This window comes from Triturus cristatus, chromosome 3_2, assembly GCF_964204655.1.
Source record: "Triturus cristatus chromosome 3_2, aTriCri1.1, whole genome shotgun sequence".
Taxonomy (NCBI): Eukaryota; Metazoa; Chordata; class Amphibia; order Caudata; family Salamandridae; genus Triturus; species Triturus cristatus.
Window position 1 is genome coordinate 1,123,773,364 of NC_140584.1, and position 24,039 is coordinate 1,123,797,402.

Genomic DNA, 24,039 nt, shown 5'->3' on the forward strand with positions numbered 1-24,039 from the left:
AATGTCACTGGAGTAAGCAGATGGCTGAGTCAGCAGGCAGATAAGCAGCGATCAGTAGATATGAATTATATGCACAGCGTGAAACCACCTTCCTCTCAAAACTGGAGTTGTTGTTGATTGTGAATACCCCTGCTGGAGCTCTTGATGTGCTTCTGCAAGTCCTATGCTGCTGAACGGGACCTGCTCATCTGTAATCCTTGTTGCATCGCAATGCACTACCTGCATTGGATACAGTTGTGTGTCTTCAGGTGCTTTCAACACACTATCCAGTGATTCACATGCAGATAGACCATCCACTGATTACCACCTCTTTAGGCTGTGTTGGAGCGTGTACTGATTACCACGCTTTTTGTTATGGTGGACCATCCACTGATTACCACCTCTTTGTATTGTGGTGGAGCATGCACTGATTGCCACCTCTTTGTACTGTGGTGGAGAAGGCACTGATTACCACTCTTTTTGTTAAGGTGGACCATCCACTGATTACCACCTCTTTAGGCTGTGTTGGAGCGTGCACTAATTACCACTCTTTTTGTTATGGTGGACCATCCACTGATTACCACCTCTTTGTATTGTGGTGGAGCATGCAATGATTACCATCTCTTTGTACTGTGGTGGAGAAGGCACTGATTACCACCTCTTTGTGTTGTGGTGGAGCATGCACTGATTGCCACCTCTTTGTATTGTGGTGTGATTCCATTGCAGTGACGTCATGTTGGTCTTAGTGAAACTAATATTTCAGTGACCAGTGTTTTATGTCCTGTGTCCCTGACCTAAAATGCAAGACAAGATTTTCTGAGCCACGCAGGGTCTAATTTGCTTTGCCTTGCTTGAACTTACATACTGGAAACATAGCACCAGTAGCAAGCAGTTTGTGAAAAGAGCCAAGTGTAAAACTGTACTTAACCTGATTTGATATTCTAAAAAGCAACATACTATGATTTTTTAGCAAAGTGATTTAGTGGGAGTTACTATTCTGAGCATGCACTGGAACAAAAAAAAACAGAGAACATTAACTATGAATAGCAAAAAGGAAACTTACAACATTAACAGAACTTCCTTTTTAAAAACCATAAATCAACACAATACCACATTTTACTGTTCCCTGGACCCTTGTACCAGAGCCATCCTGGATGGGGCCTGTGAGCTGAAAAAGGCCTTCTGAGCCTGAGTCAAGCTTCATTGTGCTGATAATAATAAAACAATAAGTGGCTTTAGCTTCCCAGGGAGGAAATGTTAGCATCAGGTCAGCAACACGAATTATGATGCTTTTTCCATTTGACATGGGCACAAATAAAGTGCTTGCATTTTAGTTGTAAATGCAAGTAGTTTGGATGTGCCACCTCATCTCATGGGGCAACCAGGCAGAAGGAAAGGGGCAGTTCAGGAGCACAGAAGTAGCTCTGGGGCAGTGCGATACTAGATCAGTCATTTTTCTTTTCTGGTGGGCTCCCCGCTAAGAGTAGACCAAATTCTAATGATGGCCTCTGCCAGTCTAGGGCCGGGTTGAACATTTTACCAGGGTTGATTCTATTTCCAGTCCGATCCTGAAGGAACCACCAGACCTCTCCCATTACAGTATCACCTTAGACATGTCAGGTCATGTAAACTGCACGCACACATGCATTCAGCTTGTGTCTTAAGCTCTCCCATGACTTTTTTCTATTTTGAATGATATTGCTGCAGAGGCAAGGAAGATAGGGTAGTTTGCCCAGGATCAACATTGTGCTCAAGTGAGAAAGTGACTTAACTCAGGAGTACTAGATTTAAGGCTGACACATTTCCATTGTCAAAAACAAACTGTTTTAAAAAAATTCTTCAGTGGTGCAAAGCTACACTTGCATATGTGCCCTGAAATCTTTGAAGTGTGGATCCAAATCTCTAACTCAGTTATTAGGAACAGCGTAAAGATTTGGTCAAGAGATAGCTTGCAGGCCACTACCTAAGTGGATCCTAGAGTGCCTCTGTGGTGGGTGAAATACACTACATGGGTGAAAGGAGAAGGTTTCATGGATTTTTAATTAGGAGGATGCCTAAAATTTGTGCCATATTTCCCTGTTTCAGATTTTAAATTCTACTTTGTTTAAAATAGGGGACGGTGGACAAAGTGCCAGGGTCGCAATATAATCTTGCATGCTTCCTCTTCTGCTCTCTGCCTCCAGACACATGGATAACACTCAGCTATATTCTCAGGGGCTTTTTTACAAGTCCTGTGGGTGGCCGGAACGTCATTTTTTTATGTTCCAGTGGCACAGAGTGCGGAGCCATATCTACGAGGCTATGGAAAGCCACCCTGCATGACTTTTCATAGCCTTGTAGATATGTTACTTAGACAGCGCGTCACACTGCGTCAGGGAGGTGGACATGGGCGTTGTGATGGGTGTTCCCACTCAACACTCATGGTATTTGACACATTCCCAGATTTACAACACAGCTTAAATCTGGGAATGCATCAAAACTGTGTGCCTCCCCATGGGAGGCATAATGATTGTTTCTGTTCAGGAAGGTGCCACTTACTGCACAGAAACAACCAGATTTCACCACAGATACCGTTGCCCCATGGTGCAAGGTTAATTGCGGTGGCACTAGCCACCAAAGTCAAAAGTCAAAAGTCAAAAAGTTTTTATTTTTGTTACGGTACTCTTTCGAGGACCACAAAGTAAAATATACATTATACTTTCCATTTAATACATTTTCAATGAAATTTTCAAAAACTTAAAAATTCTATAACAGATGAATTCATTAGGAGGATTTTTACATAATAATAAAAAGTCTTTTGATTTAACGATCCTACAGGACCGATAGACGGGCTTAAGACATGTTGACCTTGCGTTTACAATTTCTGCATTTGGACATATAAAAAGTAAGTGTTCCAAATTCTGGTTGCCCCCTTGACAGAGGGTACAAATGGCAGAGCTATCAGGCCTCCAGGAGGAAGTAAAGGTTTGTACAGGAAGTATTCCCAGGCGCAACATCATAATTGCACGCCTTGCACCGTGTTGAAGTGAATACTCTAAATAAGGCTGGCATTGTTTGTATTCCTGGGAGGCTGCATAGATCTTATATAATGATAGTCTATTACAATGTAAATGGTCAATCTCGTAGCTCAGTTTGGTAGTGAAATTTTTTAGAAAAAGCTTGAGTTGGGCTGGTGACCATGTAGACAAAATTTCCACACTAACTTTTGCAAGCTGTAGGGCCTTTCGCATATTTGTTAAAAAGGTAATGTGGGTAGAGCTAGTCTCAAATGTCTCTATTTTTAGTAAATTTCTTAGAGTACCTTCTTTTGAGTGAAGAAGGTTATAGGCCCACCTTATAATACTAGCAGTGGCTACCGCATATGCACTCGTGATGTTACATTCAAGTCTCAAAGCTTGTACCGGGGTAGGTGTAGAAATCCTCAGTAGTTTTTTCAATATTTTACCTTCAACTGAGTCCATATATGTCCATTGTTTAAAAGGAATATATTCCGAGGCGTAAGACAAGACCGGTGTGATTTTGGCTCGATAGACTTGAATTAGTGCAGAGAAATGCCTTTGTCCAGTAGCTAAGTATAAGCGGGACAAAGCCCCGGCATGTAGGTCACTTTTCCTTTTCAGATGATTAATTTGGTTGATGTTACTCATATTTTGTGAGAAAATTCTGCCCAGATATGTATACTCCGTTACTTGTTCTAACTTCTCACCACCCAACTTCCATTCGTACCTTACCTTTTTCTTCTGGTTTGAAAAAGCAACCACTTTAGTTTTGTTTGTATTTGGGATTAAAAATTTTTTTATAGAGTACTTGAATAGAATATCTAAAAGATTTTGTAGTCCGAATGGTGTTTGATCAAACATGACTATATCGTCTGCGTACAGCAGGGAATGAATATATTCAGTGGCAATCTTAGGAGGGATGCATATCCCTTGCTGCAGTTGGGAAGGTAAGTCACTTAAATACAGTGAGAATAAAATTGGAGCCAAGAGGCACCCTTGTTTCAGGCCATTTGAAGTTCGTATTATCTTCGATAGGCCCTTGTCACTCCCCATTTGGACACGGCACCAGGTGTCACTGTGTAGGTTTACTATCAACTGCAATAGCTGCTCCGGAATGCCCATTCTTCTTAGCTTTGACCACAGGGTCGGTCTGTCCACTCGATCGAAAGCTGTCGAGTAATCAATGAACGCTGCGTAAATAGTTTGTTTTTTCCCTGTTGCGTACTTATCTAAAATAGTTTGGAAGATTGCTACATTATCAGTGACTGAGTGGTTTGAGCGAAATCCGGACTGAAACTTAGGGATTAGACCCGATGAAAAGGCCCAATTTTTCAGCCTATCCAGGATTTCTGCTGCAAAAATCTTACCGGCTGCATCCATGAGGGCAATTTGCCTATAATTTCCCGGTATGTTTCTTTTTCCTTTTTTATAAATCGGGATTATGATACTTCCTTTCCAGGAGTTTGGCATTTGACCACTATCGAATATATAGTTAAATAGCGGCGAGAGCACCAGTCCCCACTCTTTATGTTCAGTTTGGTAGACCTTGATAGGTATCTGATCGGGGCCAGATGCACCCGTGCTCCTTGCCTTCCTGATATTCATAGAGACTGATATTGCCGATGTATTGTTGATCTTAATATCTTTAGTTTCCGCAATTTGTTCACCCGCCTTTTCATTATTAATAGACGTATTCTCTTTATATAGCTCACGGAGGTAGATATCCCAGTTTTCCTCTGAAACAGGAGTTGCCTCCAGCTTTTTTTTTGATCCCGTCATTATTGCAATCAGTGACCAATATTTGCGCTGGTTGTTTTGTTTAGCTGCTTGTTGGATTTCAGTCCAATTGAAGTCCTGTTTCAGTTTTTTCTGTTTAGTTTTTTCTCGTCGTATTTGATTCTTTAATCTATTGATTTCCTTTTTGTTTGCTGACGAGAAGTTCAGATACTGTGCACGTATCAGCTTATTGAGTTGTTTTACGACTGGTTGGTTCCAGTTTTTATTCTTATTTCTCCATTTACTTTTTACTGATCTGCTATGTTCTAACTTAGTTTGTAAAGCTTGTTTGAGATTATTCGTTAATTGTTCGAAATTCTTTATAGGGTCATCGGAATATATGTTGGTCAATATCTTGGTTTCGGAAATTAACAACCTCAGATAGTCCAGATTTTCTGTCCCCCAATAAATGCGACGCCTTGTTATGTTTACTTCTGTTTTTGTTTTAGGAAATATTGGCTGATTATAAGAAGAGGACTGTGCAATCCAATGGGTTGAAAGGTATAGAAGAGCATGATCACTTTCTGCCTTGAATATTATTGAGAGTTGAGTCATTTGTTCTTTTGCTTCAATCCCGCATATAAAGTAATCCAGGGTAGAAGGAGATCCATTTCCTTGCCGTGTGTATGCTGCTGGTATGTCACCGTTGATGTTACCGTTTAATATAGTCCCATTGATGCTGAAGAGAAAAGATAGTAGTACGCGTCCTCTCTTATCTGATTTAGATCCTTTTGGGAATTCAGGAAGTGATGTTTCCAAAGATTCCTCTTTGAAAAGACGAGCCCATTTCTTTATCTCACAGTTTGAAATTTTAGCGTTCAAATCACCCATTATAAGATATTGAGATTGAGGTTGATCTTCAATGATATGGGTGATAATCTCCATTAGGCGATCAAACAGCAAATCATTATTATTACTGGGAGGTGCGTAGATATTAAATAGTAATATTTTTTCAAGTTTGGCTGACGCTTGAGTTCTAAGGGATACTTTTAAACATTGTAAATTGTCTGAGTTTGTATCGATTATTTCCTGTGACCAAGAGTGATCTTCTTTTAATAATATTGCCAGACCACCCTTAGCATGTCCCCTTCTAGATCTTTTTGCCAATGTTTCATATACATAGTATCCTTTTTGAGTAAAGGTATTAATTAACCATGTTTCCTGGAGGGCAATGATATCCGGGGAGTTTTTGATAGCATGTTTCATTTTTAATTCATTTTTCCCTGCCAGGTTCCAGGACAATAACGTCAGACCTTTGCTAAACTTGATGTTGTTGTGGATTCGCCGTTTTTTTGCTGTTTAAGGTTTCTGATAACCATGCCCACGATTTCATTGAGTTCTCATTGATACTTAAGCTAGAATTCCGGGACCATACTGACCTCTCACCCTGAATTACTTGTACTTTAAGTGAATCTTTCCTCATGATATTTGATGGTGGGTCTCCCCAATTAAAGCTATTGTTTTCTTTTCTTCTATTAGTTTGTCCTAATGTGCCTTTGTTTAGGTTGTTGATTCTAAGATCTTCCACCCAAGTTACATCATAACCATTTTTGTGAAGAATTTCCTTCTCTCTGATTATTATTCCAGGCAAAACTGGGGAATAAAAGGATACCTGTACTAGTTTGTTATTTTCTTTTGTTGGAAAGAGTACTAGGTCAATTTCTTTACTTGTCAGAGTGTTCAGGGATGGTATTTCTTGTAAGAGATTGATTATTCTACCACGATTGAACGGCTCCTTATCTGAGGGGAATAACTCTTCGATAATTATGTGTTTAGATGGACTTACTTCCCATGATTGAGATTTATTATCATGCAGTTCTTTTATATCCGTGATATTTTGCGTTGTTGATCTATTTTCTATCGAAGGACAAAATACGTCTACATTTGGGTTTAAGGTTTTTCCTGATGGTATTTTTTGAATTTCTGGAGAGTTCACCAAGTTTACGGGAGTGATTTTTTGGAATTTAAGCTTATTCCCTTTTTTTCTCTGTATTCTCCTCAAGGGTTTTCTCTTCTTCTTCCCCCTTACTTTTTCCCTAGTGTTACTTTTTTCTGCATGTCCTCCTTGACTGACATCCTGTTCAGCAGTAACTCCTGATATTTCTGCTTTATTTTCCCCGATTATCTGATCACAATTATTATCGGATACTTTGTTCGAAAAGATAGGGTAATGTTTAGTTTTATTTTCGGTGATGGTTTCTGATTCTTCTTTGAACAGTTTTTTGAGTGAATATGTAGAAAGAGGTTTTTCCTTATTTCTTTGTCCCTTAGTTTTGGTGTTAATTATTAGTACGTCGTTCGTTTGCGTGCTTGCTTCCTGTTGTTTTGGGGTTGCACTTACTTTTTTGTGAAAATCATCTATTTGTTGTGATTTGACTACTCCGGGTTGTTTTGGTGAAACTTTAGTTAGATCTTTTTTCTTTTTTCCTTCAACCAGGAATTTAAGTATTCCTATTTGTACATCTAAAGTATCATCCGAGTTAGCCAAAATTTGACCAAGATGAGTTAGTACTGATTCCAAAATTTCTTGCAATGAAAAAAGTGCTTTTGACAGAGGAGAGACTGTGTTTTCAAAATTTGGATTTATAAAATTATGGTCTGATAAGCTGGCCAGATTAGAATAAAGGTTGGGCGATTTTTCTGGTGAACTGGTTAATGGGAGTTTTTGACTTAGTGATATTTCAGATTTTTCTTCTTTGGATTTCGTGTTATGGTTTACAGATGCATCGAAGAATAAGTCATTGCCCTGATTTTTTATAGGTGTTATAGATGTTATTTGGGACGTATCAGGGAGTGATTTTTGACATTCTTCCGAAAGAGAGAAATTTGCCAAATTACTTTCAGTTGTTATTTGACCTTGATTCTGATCTGAGAAATGTAACGAATCGTGATCAACCTTATTTATTGAAGAAACCAGCTTTTTTTGGTCATCAGTAGAATATGGAGATAGATACTTTTTCTTAGAGAGGGTAGAAAAGTATTGACTTATAGCTGGGGTACTTGATATTTGACCAGGTTTTATTGATTTGTCAACAGATTTTCTTACCGCTGCATCTGTCCCCATACGTCTCATGTAGATTGTCCGTGAGCGTAGTTTTTTTAGAGCCCTCATACTTAGAGTCGGAAATTTACCTTCTCGCTTATGGTAATGGCAGCAGGATTTGTATATTAATGATAATTTTACCTTTGACTCACGATCTCAGATGATCAGTAGCTAGTAGGGCGCTTTTTTAGCGTCGAATCAGAAATTAGGTTGAGTACTGTCCTCGTGTACGCAACGTTAGTGGGATGGCCCGTCCCGTCCTCGGTCGTCCCCGGACGGCCACAGACGGCCCGCCCTTTGTCCGGGCTTCGTTCCGCGCTTGGTCCCGCGCGCGTCCCGCGTTGCGGGAGGCTGATCGGGATTTGTACGTCTCGTCAGTGGGCGTGTCCGTGGGCGTGTCGCCTGGGGGAAGAGGAACCAGCTGGTCCCAGCTTGGGATTCTGGTCCTCGCAGTCCCCCAGGTTAGGCGCGCTGAAATTCTTCGCCCAGCCTCAACCCTTCTGACTCCAGCTGGGAGCGACAGGCAGAGCGTGCGGATTGCAGCTCACGCTCACACCAGCGAGTCAAGGGGAGGCGCGCCGCGGAACAACACACAGCAACAGCGTCAGCTCAGGCACAGCAGCTCAGGGAGTAGCAGCAGATCAAAGGAAACCAAATAGCGGTGAGTGGCGCCCGCGAAGCGGGTGCCACGAATCTTTATCCTGCCTCGTCAGTGGGCGTGTCCGTGGGCGTGTCGCCTGGGGGAAGAGGAACCAGCTGGTCCCAGCTTGGGATTCTGGTCCTCGCAGTCCCCCAGGTTAGGCGCGCTGAAATTCTTCGCCCAGCCTCAACCCTTCTGACTCCAGCTGGGAGCGACAGGCAGAGCGTGCGGATTGCAGCTCACGCTCACACCAGCGAGTCAAGGGGAGGCGCGCCGCGGAACAACACACAGCAACAGCGTCAGCTCAGGCACAGCAGCTCAGGGAGTAGCAGCAGATCAAAGGAAACCAAATAGCGGTGAGTGGCCACCAAATTGTCCACCAGGACAGTGAAAGAGACCATGAATGTGTTGTATGTCTCCTGCCCTTTTCTTTTGAAGTAGGGCAGTGCAGGAAAGTGACGTGCAGCACTGCCCTGTGTAAAAGTCTAGGAAATGAGGCCCTCAGTCTCTCCTAAGATATAGAAATCTTGGGGCTCAGCAGAGACAAAAATTAAGAAACAATTCCTCAACAATCTCACTCATGGTCCCCAGACCGCACACCTATGAGGCACTTTTTCCTTATTCACTCTCTTGCTAACAATTTTTGTGGAAATTCACACTAACCACAAGGATCCAGCATCACTGAGACACAATTGATTTGTGTTCGAAAGTAGCTGTACAGTGAGATAAAAGTACTGTTTTGTGCTACGTTGCTCTACTTTGTGTTCGGGGGCCATTCTCTGGCTGGTACATGGGCGGTCCCATGGAAACACCCATGGATTTAGCCACAAGGCACTGTCTATTAAAAAAGGTAGACAGCACGTCACCCCAAAAATACATGGCTATTAGAGGCAGACGTAAAGTCTGTTAATAGTTTTTCTTTCTCAAAACCTTTCCAAACGTGCAAGTGCGCTGAACTGCTCAGCGCACATACAAGGCGGGAAAAGTGATAAGCTATATCTAAGCATAGTAATTAGTACAGACAGGTCATCCTTCCAGTATAGAAACCTATGCTTGAGATCACGCACACAGCCGTCCCCAATGGTGCCAGAGTGTATGCACTGGTGCAAGGCAGCCTAATGCTCCTGTATGGGATAGAGGAAACAGCACTATCTTTGTAGATATTCTGCTGTTCTGATTGCTTGCTTTGCCACAACACTGCACTTATTGTTGCTGCACTGTGTTGAGACAAATAGCAGTAAATCTGCCTTGAGGAGTTATAAGTGTTACCACCCCCATAATGAGAGTTAAGACATCAGGCATGTTCTGCAGTTTATACAGTCAGAGCTACAATAGATTTCACATGTCAACGTTTTCGAAACTGAGTAATGATCCTGAGTTAGCGTTACTAGTTCTCACTGTGGGCTCTTAAGTACTCCATGCAAGGAATCCTTACCTGGATCAAGTGGTAATGATCCTGAAAAAAATAACAAAACATTGTATTAGTAAAATCTGTGACCTCATCAGCAGGGCCAGTACAATGAGTGCTGCCACCCCAGAAAGTAACTGCTTGCCACCCCCCCACACTTATTTTTGTATTCTGAGAAGCTGGCTCTCCCCACCCTTGGAGCTCTTGGTGTGCTTCTGCAAGTCCTATGCTGCTGAACGGGACCTGCTCATCTGTAATCCTTGTTGCATCGTAATGCAGTACCTGCATTGGATACAGTTGTGTGTCTTCATGTGCTTTCAACACACTATCCAGTGAGTCACAGGCAGATGGAGCATGCAGTGCTGTGCTGGAGCATGCACTGCTGTGGTGGAGCATGCAGTGCTGTGGTAGAGCATGCAGTGCTGTGGTAGAGCATGCAGTTCTGGGGTGGAGCAAGCTCTGATTACCACCTCTTTGTTCTGTGGTGCAGCAAGCTCTGATTACCACCTCTTTGTGTTGTGGTGGAGCATGCTCTGATTACCACCTCTTTGTGTTGTGGTGGAGCAAGCTCTGATTACCACCTCTTTGTGTTGTGGTGGAGCATGCTCTGATTACCACCTCTTTGTGTTGTGGTGGAGCATGCTCTGATTACCACCTCTTTGTGTTGTGGTGGAGCATGCTCTGATTGCCACCTCTTTGTGTTGTGGTGGACCATGCTCTGATTACCACCTCTTTAGGCTGTGTTAGAACGTGTACTGATTACCACTCTTTTTGTTATGGTGGACCATCCACTGATTACCACCTCTTTGTATTGTGGTGGAGCATGCAATGATTACCATCTCTTTGTACTGTGGTGGAGAAGGCACTGATTACCACCTCTTTGTGTTGTGGTGGAGCATGCACTGATTGCCACCTCTTTGTATTGTGGTGTGATTCCATTGCAGTGACGTCATGTTGGTCTTAGTGAAACTAATATTTCAGTGACCAGTGTTTTATGTCCTGTGTCCCTGACCTAAAATGCTAGACAAGATTTTCTGAGCCACGCAGGGTCTAATTTGCTTTGCGTTGCTTGAACTTACATACTGGAAACATAGCACCAGTAGCAAGCAGTTTGTGAAAAGAGCCAAGTGTAAAACTGTACTTAACCTGATTTGATATTCTAAAAAGCAACATACTATGATTTTTTAGCAAAGTGATTTAGTGGGAGTTACTATTCTGAGCATGCACTGGAACAAAAAAAACCAGAGAACATTAACTATGAATAGCAAAAAGGAAACTTACAACATTAACAGAACTTCCTTTTTAAAAACCGTAAATCAACACAATACCACATTTTACTGTTCCCTGGACCCTCGTACCAGAGTAATCCAGGATGGGGCCTGTGAGCTGAAAAAGGCCTTCTGAGGCAGAGCCAAGCTTCATTGTGCTGATAATATTAAAACAATAAATGGCACTTAGCTTCCCAGGGAGGAAATGTTAGCATCAGGTCAGCAACACGAATTATGATGCTTTTTCCATTTGACATAGGCACAAATAAAGTACTTGCATTTTAGTTGTAAATGCAAGTAGTTTGGATGTGCCTCCTCATCTCATGGGCCAACCAGGCAGAAGGAAAGGGGCAGTTCAGGAGCAGAGAAGTAGCTCTGGGGCAGTGCGATGCTAGATCAGTCATTTTGCTTTTCTGGTGGGCTCCCCGCTAAGAGTCGACCAACTTCTAATGAAGCCTCTGCCAGTCTAGGGCCGGGTTGAACATTTTACCAGGGTTGATTCTGATTTCCAGTCCGATCCTGAAGGAACCACCAGACCTCTCCCATTACAGTATCACCTTAGACATGTCAGGTCGTGTAAACTGCACGCACACATGCATTCAACCTTTGTTTTAAGCTCTCCCGTGCCTTTTTTCTATTTTGACTGATATTGCTGCAGACGCAGGGAAGATAGGGTAGTTTGCCCAGGATCAACATTGTGCTCAAGTGAGAAAGTGACTGAACTCAGGAGTACAAGATTTAAGGCTGCCACATTTCCATTGTCAAAAACATTCTTCAGTGGTGCAAAGCTACACTTGCAATTGTGCCCTGAAATCTTGGAAGTGTGGATCCAAATCTCTAACTCAGTTATTAGGAACAGCATAAAGATTTGGTCAAGAGATAGCTTGCAGGCCACTACCTAAATGGATCCTAGAGTGCCTCTGTGGTGGGTAATAGGCACTACATGGGTGAAAGGAGAAGGTTTCATAGATTTTTAATTAGGAGGATGCATAAAATCTGTGCCATATTTCCCTGTTGCTGATTTTAAATTCTATTTTGTTAAAATAGGGGACGGTGGACAAAGTGCCAGGGTCGCAATATAATCTTGCATGCTTCCTCTTCTGCTCTCTGCTATCTGCCTCCAGACACATGGATAACGCTCAGCTATATTCTCAGGGGCTTTTTTACAAGTCCTGTGGGTGGCCGCAACGTCATTTTTTTATGTTCCAGTGGCACAGAGTGCGGAGCCATATCTACGAGGCCATGGAAAGCCACCCTGCATGACTTTTCATGGCCTTGTAGATATGTTCTTAGACAGCGCGACACACTGCGTCAGAGAGGCGTGACATGGGCGTTGTGATGGGTGTTCCCACTCAACACCTATGGTATTTGACACATTCCCAGATTTACAACACAGCTTAAATCTGGGAATGCATCAAAACTGTGTGCCTCCCCAGTGGAGGCATAATGATTGTTTCTGTGCAGGAAGGTGCCACTTACTGCACAGAAACAACCAGATTTCAACACAGATGCGGTTGCGCCATGGTGCAAGGGTAATTGCGGTGGCACTAGCCACCAAATTGTCCACCAGGACAGTGAAAGAGACCATGAATGTGTTGTATGTCTCCTGCCCTTTTCTTTTGAAGTAGGGCAGTGCAGGAAAGTGATGTGCAGCACTGCCCTGTGTAAAAATCTAGGAAATGAGGCCCTCAGTCTCTCCTAAGATTAAAAAATCTTGGGGCTCAGCAGAGACAAAAGTGAAGAAACAATTCCTCAACAATCTCACTCATGGTCCCCAGACCGCACACCTATGAGGCACTTTTTTCTTATTCACTGTCTTGCTAACAATATTTGGGGAAATTCACACTAACCACAAGGATCCAGCATCACTGAGACACAATTGATTTGTGTTCGAAAGTAGCTGTACAGTAAGATAAAAGTACTGTTTTGTGCTACGTTGCTCTACTTTGTGTTCGGGGGCCAATCTTTGGGTGGTACATGGGCGGTCCCATGAAAACACCCATAGATTTAGCCACAAGGCGCTTTCTACTAAAAAAAGGTAGACAGCACGTCACCCCAAAAATACATGGCTATTAGAGGCAGACGTAAAGTCGGTTAATAGTTTTTCTTTCTCCAAACCTTTCCAAATGTGCAAGTGCGCTGAACTGCTCAGCGCACATACAAGGCGGGAAAAGTGATAAGCTATATCTAAGCATAGTAATTAGTACAGACAGGTTATCCTTCCAGTATAAAAACCTATGCTTGAGATCACGCACACAGCCCTACCTAATGGTGCCAGTGTGTATGCACTGGTGCAAGGCAGCCTAATGCACCTGTATGGGAGAGAGGAAACAGCACTATCTTTGTAGATATTCTTCTGTTCTGATTGCTTGCTTTGCCACAACACTGCACTTATTGTTGCTGCACTGTGTTGAGACAAATGGCAGTAAATTTGCCTTGAGGAGTTATAAGTGTTACCACCCCCATAATGAGAGTTAAGGCATCAGGCATGTTCTGCAGTTTATACAGTCAGAGCTACAATAGATTTCACATGTCAATGTTTTCGAAACTGAGTAATAATCCTGAGTAAGCGTTACTAGTTCTCACTGTGGGCTCTTAAGTACTCCATGCAAGGAATCCTTACCTGGATCAAGTGGTAATGGTAATCCTGAAAAAAATAACAGAACATTGTATTAGTAAAATCTGAGCAGTCTTCAGGTGGGCCAGTACAATGAGTGCTGCCACCCCAGAAAGTAACTGCTTGCCAAACCCCCCCCACACTTCTTTTTGTTTTCTGAGAAGCTGGCACTCCCCACCCTTGGAGCTCATGGTGTGCTTCTGCAAGTCCTATGCTGCTGAACGGGACCAGCTCATCTGTAATCCTTGTTGCATCGTAATGCAGTACCTGCATTGGATACAGTTGTGTGTCTTCATGTGCTTTCAACACACTATCCAGTGAGTCACAGGCAGATGGAGCATGCAGTGCTGTGCTGGAGCATGCAGTGCTGTGCTGGAGCATGCAGTGCTGTGGTGGAGCAAGCTCTGATTACCACCTCTTTGTGTTGTGGTGGAGCATGCTCTCATTACCACCTCCTTGAGCTCTGTTGGAGCATGCTCTGATTACCACCTCTTTGTGCTGTGGTACAGCATGCTCTGATTACCACCTCTTTGTGTTGTGGTGGAGCAAGCTCTGATTGCCACCTCTTTGTATTGTGGTGGTGCAAGCTCTGATTACCACCTCTATGTGTTGTGGTGGAGCAAGCTCTGATTCCTACCTCTTTGTGTTGTGGTGGGGCAGGCTCTCATTACCATCTCCTTCAGCTCTGGTGGGGCATGCTCTGATTACCACCTCTTTGTGCTGTGGTGCCGCATGCTCTGAATACCACCTATTTGTGCTGTGGTGCAGCTAGCTCTGATTACGATCTCTGTGTTGTGGTGGATCATGCTCTGATTACCACCTCTTTGTGTTGTGGTGGAGGAAGCTCTGATTACCACCTGTTTGTATTGTGGTGGTGCAAGCTCTGATTACCACCTCTTTGTGCTGTGGTGCAGCAAGCTCTGATTACGATCTCTGTGTTGTGGTGGAGCATGCTCTGATTACCACCTCTTTGTGTTGTGGTGTGATTCCAGTGCAGTGATGTTATGTTGGTCTTAGTGATACCAATATTTCAGTGGATGTAAAACGCTAGACAAGATTCTCTGAGCCACGCAAGGTCCAATTTGCTTTGCCTTGCTTGAACTTACATACTGGAAATATAGCACCAGTAGGAAGCAGTAGGTGAAAAGAGCCAAATATAAAACTTTATCCATGATGAAGCATGACACTACATATTGAGTGAGGGCAATCATAAAAACTTTTTCGATTTTCCAGTACGTTTTTTCACAGTCTTTTTTACTTTTCCTTTTTTCTTGACCCCTTTTTAGCAAATTGTTCCACCTCTTTAACATAAGAGTAGGGATTTGTCCTTTGCTTGTAGTGAGATCAATAGTTTAGTAGGGAGAGCAAGGGAAGGCACACTCCAGTCCAGTCTCTCCATATTTGTGTGCATATAAAACTGTACTTAAACTGATTTGGTAATTTAAAAAGCAATATATTGAGAGTGTTTAGTAAAGTGATTTAGTGAGAGTTAATATTGTGAACATGAATTGGAGCAAAAACAACCAGAAAATATTAACTATGAGTAAAAAAAAAAGGAAAAAGGAAAACTACAAAATTAAGAGTAAACAAATACATTTTTTTTAATTAAAAATACAGAAAAAACACAATACCACATTTTACTGTCCCCTACCCCCTCATCCCAGCGCAATCCAGGATGGTGCCTGTGAGCTAAAAAAAGACCTTCTGAGCCAGAGTCACGCTTCATTGTGCTGATAATATTAAAACAATTAGTGGCTTTAGCTTACCAGGGAGGAAATGTTAGCATCAGGTCAGCAACACGAATTATGATGCTTTTTCCATTTGACATGGGCACAAATAAAGTGCTTGCATTTTAGTTGTAAATGCAAGTAATTTGGATGTGCCACCTCATCTCATGGGCCAACCAGGCAGAAGGAAAGGGGCAGTTCAGGAGCAGAGAAGTAGCTCTGGGGCAGTGCGATGCTAGATCAGTCATTTTGCTTTTCTGGTGGGCTCCCCGCTAAGAGTAGACCAACTTCTAATGATGGCCTCTGCCAGTCCAGGGCCGGGTTGAACATTTTACCAGGGTTGATTCTGATTTGCAGTCCGATTCTGAAGGAACCACCAGACCTCTCCCATTACAGTATCACCTTAGACATGTCAGGTCATGTAAACTGCACGCACACATGCATTCAACCTGTGTTTTAAGCCCTCCCATGCCTTTTTTTCTATTTTGAATGATACTGCTCCAGAGGTAGGGAAGATAGGGTAGTTTGCCCAGGATCAACATTCTGCTCAAGTGAGAAAGTGACTGAGCTCAGGAGTACTAGATTTCAGGATGACACATTTCCATTGCCAAAAACAAACTGTTTTAAAAAACAAATTCAGTGGTGCAAAGCTACACTTGCAGGTGTGCCCTGAAATCTTAGAGGTGTGGATCCAAATCTCTAACTCAGTTATTAGGAACAGCATAAAAGTTTGGTCAAGAGATAGCTTGCAGGCCACTACCTAAGTGGATCCTAGAGTGCCTCTGTGGTGGGTAATAGGCACTACATGGGTGAAAGGAGAAGTTGTCATGGATTTTTATTTAGGAGAATGCATTACATTTGTGCCTTATGTCCCTGTTGCAGATTTCAGATTCTTAGTGTGCTCGACCAATTTTCCAGGACATCTCACAAGTAACACTCTGATTAAAATAGGAGACAGTGGACAAAGTGCCAGGGTCGCAATATAATCTTGCATGCTTCCTCTTCTGCTAGATTATCTGCCTCCAGACATGTGAATAACACTCAGCTATATTCTCAGGGGCTTAATTACAAGTCCTGTGGGTGGCCGGAACGTCACAGTTTTTTGATGTTCCAGTGCCACAGAGTGCATAGCCATATCTACGAGGCCATGGAAAGCCATCCTGACATCACGTTTCATGGCCTCGCAGCTATGTTCTTAGACAGAGCGTCACACTGCGTCAAGGAAGCGTGCCATGTGTGTTGCTATGGGTGTTCCCACTCAACACCCATGGTATTTGACACATCCCCAAAATTGCAACAAAGCTAAATCTGGGAAGCATCAATACTGTGTGCCTCCCCAGGGGAAGCTTAATGATTGTTTCTGTGCAGAACCAGATTTCAACACAGATGCCGTTGAGCTATGGTGCAAGGGTGACTTAGGTGGTGCTAGGCACCAATTTGTCCACCAGGACAGTGAAAGAGGCCATGAATGTACCGTATGTCTCAGATGAATCACTGACATAATATCGACTACAAAAATATAGACTTACAAAAATATCGATGCCAAAATATAGAATACCAAAATATCGACTCCCTATCTCCAAACAGGAAAGTACGAAAATATAGAATCCAAAATATCGTTGTAAAATATCTGTTTTTTTAAATGTTTTAAAAGTAAGTAAAATTAATGAAATAATACATATAATTAACTGACATATACTTAAAAATACTTAAATAACATTAAAATTAATAAATAATTAATGTAGTTAAAAAAAAATTAATACATATATATTAACATAATATTTCTTAAAAATATTCAATATTTTCTGCGTAGGATAGCGTGCGGGTAAAATTTACTATTACCACTCCAGTAAGTGCAATAGTAAGGAAAGCGTTGGATAGCGGGAGGGTAAAAATTACTATTCCCACTCCAGAGAATGCAACAGTAGGGAAAGCGTTGGATAGCGGGAGAGTAAAAATTACTATACCCACTCCAGTGAGTGCAACAGTAGGAAAAGCGTTGGATAGCGGGAGGGTAACATTTACTATTCCCACTCCAGTGAGTACAACAGTAGGGAAAGCGTTGGATAGGGTAGGGGTAAAATGTACTATTCCCACTCCAGAGAGTGCAACAGTAGGGAAAGCATTGGAAAGCGTAGGGTTAAAAATTACTATTCCCACTCCAGAGAGTGCAACAGTAGGGAAAGCTTTGGATAGTGGGAGGGACAAATTTACTATTCCCACTCCAGTGAGTGCAACAGTAGGGAAAGCATTGGATAGCGTAGGGGTAAAAATTACTAATCCCACTCCAGAGAGTACAACAGTAGGGAAAGCGTTGGATAGCGGGAGGGTAAAATTTACTATTCCCACTCCAGTGAGTGCAACAGTAGGGAAAGCGTTGGATAGCGTAGGGGTAAAAATTACTATTCCCACTCCAGTGAGTGCATCAGTAGGGAAAGCATTGGATAGCATAGGGGTAAAAATTACTATTCCCACTCCAGAGAGTGCAACAGTAGGGACAGCTTTGGATAGCGGGAGGGTAAAAATTATTATTCCCACTCCGAAGAGTGCAACAGTAGGGAAAGCATTGGATAGAGTAGGGCTAAAAATTACTAATCCCACTCCAGAGAGTGCAACAGTAGGGAAAGCGTTGGATAGCGTAGGGGTAAAAATTACTATTCCCACTCCAGAGAGTGCAACAGTAGGTAAAGCATTGGATAGCGGGAGGGTAAAATTTACTATTCCCACTCCAGTGAGCGCAACAGTAGGGAAAGCGTTGGATAGCGTAGTGGTAAAAATTACTATTCCCACTCCAAAGAGTGCAACAGTAGGGAAAGCGTTGGATAGCGGGAGGGTAAAAATTACAATTCCCACTCCAAAGAGTGCAACAGTAGCGAAAGCATTGCATAGAGTAGGGCTAAAAATTACTAATCCCACTCCAGAGAGTGCAACAGTAGGGAAAGCGTTGGATAGCGTAGGGATAAAAATTACTATTCCCACTCCAGAGAGTGCAACAGTATGGAAAGCGTTGGATAGCGGGGGGGCAAAATTTACTATTCCCACTCCAAAGAGTGCAACAGTAGGGAAAGCGTTGGATAGCGTAGGGATAAAAATTACTATTCCCACTCCAGAGAGTGCAACAGTAGGGAAAGCGTTGGATAGCGTGAGGGTAAAATGTACTATTCCCACTCCAGTGAGTGCAACTGTAGGGAAAGCGTTGGATAGCATAGGGGTAAAAATTACTATTCCCACTCCAAAGAGTGCAATAGTAGGGAAAACGTTGGATAGCGTAGGGGTAAAAATTACTATTCCCACTCCAGTATGTGCAATAGTAGGGAAAAAAATAAATTAATATTTTATTTAAAAAAAATAGTTATTAATACCAAAACAAGTATTAAAATTAATTACAAATCACACAATATTTAATAATTAATTAATTATAAATACCAATACATTTTTGTTTAATTAATTGCCTATTAATAATTAATTAACAACCAATTATTTTTAAATACCAAACATTAATAAATGCAAATAATACCAATAAATAATTAATTAATAATATATTAATTAACAATATACACAAATTATTTAAATAAAAATTTTTTTACAATTATATTACTTCCCACCATATTCCCCTATAAACACACTACCCGCTACAAATATTAAATGAATACAATTAACATAATTATCAATTAAACAATTAATACTAATTAATTACCAATTAATACAAATTATGTACCAATTAATAATTAATCAACAACCAATTAATTTTCAATACCAATTAATAATTAACTAATAACAATTAAATTACTTCCCACCCTATTCCCCTATAAACCCACAACCCGCTACAGAAGTAAAACGCAAAATTAAATTATAAATAATTCATAATTCCTATAAATTATCATTTAATGTACTATAATTAAATTACTTCCCACCCTATTCCCCTATAAACCCACAACCCGCTACAGAAGTAATACGCAAAATTTAATTATAAATAATTAATAATTCCTATAAATTAATATTTAATGTACTATAATTAAATTACTTCCCACCCTATTCCCCTATAAACCCACAACCCGCTACAGAAGTAAAACGCAAAATTAAATTAAAAATAATTAATAATTCCTATAAATTATTATTTAATGTACTATAATTAAATTACTTCCCACCCTACTCCCCTATAAACCCACAACCCGCTACGGAATTAAATTACTCAAAAACTAAAATAACATAAAATTCATTAATTTAAAAATATTCTAACATACATTCCAATATTAATACATACTTTTAACACATATACTAACACTTAAAACACTATAAAAAATTCGATATTTTTAACAACTATATTATGACTGTCGATATTACTTACTTCTATATTATTTAAATCGATATTTCTTACCTGATTTTCGATATTCTTCACCACTATATTTTGGCAACTCGATATTCTGTCCATTCTATATTAAAAACTCGATATTCTGTCCAATCGATATTTTTTTTTCGATATTATGTCCATTTACCGTCTCGGATACGGCGCATTTCTGCCCTTTTCTTTTGATGTAGGGCGGGGCAGCAAAGTGACGTACAGCACTGCCGTGCGTCAAAATCTAGTAAATAAGGCCCTCAGTCTCTCCTAAGAGCGTAGAAACCTGCAGGTGCAGCAGACACAAGAATAAAGAAACACTTCCTCAACAATCTCACTCGTGGTCCCCAGACCGCACACCTATGAGGCACTTTTTCTTATTTAGTGACTTTCTAACAATTTTTGTGAAAAATCACCCCAACCACAAGGATGAGCATCACTGAGATACAATTGATTTGTGTTCGAAAGTAGCCTATAATAAGACAAAAGTACTGTTGTATACTACGTTGCACTATTTTGTGTTAGGGGACCCTTCCTTGGGTGGTGCATGGACGTTCTCATGCAAACACCGATGGTTTTTGCCACAAGGCGCTATCTACTAAAAATTGTAGACAACAATTTACACCAAATATAAATGTTTATTAGTGGCAGACATAAAATCTGTGTAAAGCTTTTCTTTCTCAAAACCTTTCCAAATGTGCAAGTGTGCTGAACTGCTCAGCGCACAAACAAGGCGGGAAAAGTGATAAGCTATAACTAAGCATAGTAATTAGTACAGACAGGTTATCCTTCCAGTATAAAAACCTATGCTTGAGATCACGCACACAGCCTTACCCGATGATGCCAGAGTGTATGCACTGGTGCAAGGCAGCCTAATGCGCCTGTATGGGATAGAGGAAACAGCACTATCTTTGTAGATATTCTGCTGCTCTGATTGCTTGCTTTGCTGCAACACTGCAACTTTTGTTGCTGCACTGTGTTGAGACAAATGGCAGTAAATCTGCCTTGAGGAGTTATAAGTGTTACCACCCCCAGAATGAGAGTTAAGGCATCAGGCAAGTTCTGTAGGTCATACAGTCAGAGCTACAATAAATTTCACATGTCAACGTTTTCGAAACTGAGTAATGATCCCGAGTAAGCGTTACTAGTTCTCACTGTGGGCTCTTAAGTACTCCATGCAAGGAATCCTTACCTGCATCTGTCAATAATGGTTCTGCAAAAATAACAAAACATTGTATTAGTAAAATCTGTTACCTCATCAGCAGGGCCAGTACAATGAGTGCTGCCACCCCAGAAAGTAACTGCTTGCCACCCCCCCCACACTTCTTGTTGTGGTGTGACAAGCTAGTGCGCCCCACCCTTGGAGCAAGTTCTATGCTGCTGAACGGGACCTGCTTATCTGTAATCCTTGTTGCATCGCAATGCACTACCTGCATTGGATATAGTTGTGTGTCTTCAGGTGCTTTCAACACACTATCCAGTGAGTAACAGGCAGATGGAGCATGCAGTGCTGTGGTGGAGCATGCAGTGCTGTGTTGGAGCATGCAGTGCTGTGGTGGAGCATGCAGTGCTGTGGTAGAGCATGCAGTGCTGTGCTGGAGCATGCAGTGCTGTGGTGGAGCATGCAGTGCTGGGGTGGAGCAACCTCTGATTACCACCTCCTTGTATTGTGGTGGAGCATGCTGTGATTACCACCTCCTTGTATTGTGGTGGAGCATGCTCTCATTACCACCTCATTGTTTTGTGGTGGAGCATGCTGTGATTACCACCTCCTTGTATTGTGGTGGAGCATGCTCTCATCACCACCTCTTTGTTTTGTGGTGGAGCATGCTGTGATTACCACCGCTTTGTATTGTGGTGGAGCATGCAATGATTACCATCTCTTTGTACTGTGGTGGAGAAGGCACTGATTACCACCTCCTTGTATTGTGGTGGAGCATGCACTGATTACCACCTCTTTGTGTCGTGGTGTGATTCCATTGTGCAGTGATGTCATGATGGTCTTCGTGATAGCAATATTTTACTGGCCAGAGCTGTATGTCCTCTGTCAAGGGTTTACTGAGCGACTGAGGGGACAATTTGCTTTGCATTGCTTGACTTGACATGCTGCAAATAAAGCCCCAGCAGCAAGCAGTCGGTTAAGAGCGTCAAGTGTAAAACTGTACGTAACCTGATTTGGTAATTTATAAAGCAATTTATTGAGAGTGTTTAGTACTGTGATTGAGTGTGAGTTCATATTTTTAGCATGCACAGGAACAAAAAAAAATAGAGGACATTAACTACAAGTAAAAACGAAGCTAAAAGGAAACCTAAATCAATAAGAGAAAACTAATTTAAAAAAATCATTAATATAACCTTAAATCGACACAAAACCACGTTACTGTAACAATGAACACATTGTGTAATGTTCGCATTTTTTTTACATGTTATGAATTTCATGCACATAAGGGGGCAGATTTACAAGCCCACTTTTGCGTCGCCGTTGCGTCACTTTTGTGATGCAGCGGCGGCGCAAAACTAGCGCCATGCTGCGACAGATTTACAATGTGACGCATCTAGGGAGATGCATCACGTTGTAAAGCCCTGCGCCACTTTAAACCCGCGTCAGGTTTAATGTATGCAGGGTGGGCGTTACGTCGGAAAAAGCCTCGGAAAAGTGACGCAGTGAAATCTACAAGATTTTACGCAGTCACTTTTCCGACGCTGGTGCGTCAAATCCTTACGTCTGCTTCAAGTAGGCGTAAGGCGTGACGCACCATGTTAGGGATTGGGCAGGTTAGAACAGTGCTGGAGTTGCGTCGCGCTTGCGACACAACTTCAGCACTGCGCCAACCTTACGCCGGCAGATGCGTCACGCATCTGCTTGTGCTTGCGCCACAATGCACCACATTGTAAATGCGGCGCATCTGCGGTGGCGCAAGGGCAAACTTGCGTGATGCATCTTCCCTGACGCATCCCTGCTGATTTGCAGGGATGCGCCAGGGAACATAAATCTGCCCCAAGGTTTGCATGCTGGTTGCAGACGCAGTAACTCTCGAAGTCAGGGATTTATTTTCGTGGTTACATTTTACATTTGTAAAAATACAGAAACAAGTGGAAGCACGCAGACATTCTACCAGCGGATGCAACAGCCCAAATAATGAGTTACAACTTCATTTTTTTCTCCACTTCATAAACAATCATTTTGCATAAATAACAATTCAATGAGCATTAACAAAAAAACTATGATAAATGCAGGTTGAAATATTATAGGACAAAAACAAACTTTCACAAACCCTTTGAAACTCTCTGGACCTAAGGCCTTAGCTCACATATTTACTCACAACTTGTTCCTTGAAGAAACATATAAATACTAACCTCTTCCGCTTACTATTTATTCATTACATCCTAATGCATTAGATTCTCATGTTTTTCGTAAAGCGGCTTGATCCATTTTAATGCACTAGCGCTATATGAAAATGTTATATAAATAAATAAAGTGCATTTTAATGCGCTGTTTTCTAACCTCCATGTTTGGCAGTCAGATAGGCAACGAGAAGGATGAAGCACTTCATTGTGGCCTCTGCAGTGTTCCAACAGAAGGAATTCTCTGTGTTTATCTCTAGCATCCTTCAACTGTCTTAAATAGAAAACCCTGAGTACTATGGCCAATGGAGCAGAACAAGCAAAGGATTTTTTTTTATTCAAACCAGGGATAGGGCTAGTCCTTCAGTCTTTGTTTTGTAGCCAATGTTTGAAGAACATGAAACAAAGATTCCCAGAATATGTAATTCACATGATCACGCCAGGTACTACTGCCAAATAAGTTTAAAGGTCCAGGTGTGCGTCACTGCTTCTCCAGACAGATATTTGTTTTGCCTCTCAGCGGATAGTGAGATTCAAAGATACTTTAATTAAACTTCTGTTTGCCAGAAGTAGAGTACTCAGCAATGCACTCCTGTCTTTTGGTGAGGTTCAAAATCGGGAGATGGCATGCACCAGTCAACCACATCTTCTGAAGGCCTAGATTTATAAGGAGTGTGTATCAGGTTTGCGCTCCTTGTTTGACGTGTTAGGCTGAGATTCACAAACCAACGTGAAACAAGATTTGCCTTGGTTTGTAAGTAATGCAACGCAGTGCATTGTGCTGTCTTGCCACACTTTGTATCAAGGGGGCTTCCATTGGATGGTGCATGAAGGTTTCCAAACAAGCACTCATGGGTTTTGATGCAAATCCCTATCTACAAAGAATGGGTTGTGATGC

General features: G+C 41.7%; 1 protein-coding gene across 1 annotated transcript in view; it reads right to left on the minus strand.

Annotated features, from left to right (window-relative positions):
• LOC146859227 (uncharacterized) overlaps nucleotides 1-23,779 on the minus strand; it is a 118,596-nt gene extending 94,817 nt beyond the window's left edge. The window contains exons 1-4 of the mRNA XM_085649921.1: nucleotides 23,302-23,779; nucleotides 20,989-21,009; nucleotides 13,737-13,760; nucleotides 9,873-9,893 (exon numbers count right to left, since the gene is read on the minus strand). Of these exons, the coding sequence (XP_085506047.1) occupies nucleotides 9,873-9,893; nucleotides 13,737-13,760; nucleotides 20,989-21,009; nucleotides 23,302-23,404 (169 nt within the window). The 5' untranslated portion in view covers nucleotides 23,405-23,779. The remainder of the gene's footprint in view (nucleotides 1-9,872; nucleotides 9,894-13,736; nucleotides 13,761-20,988; nucleotides 21,010-23,301) is intronic.
• Nucleotides 23,780-24,039: the final 260 nt, after the last annotated feature.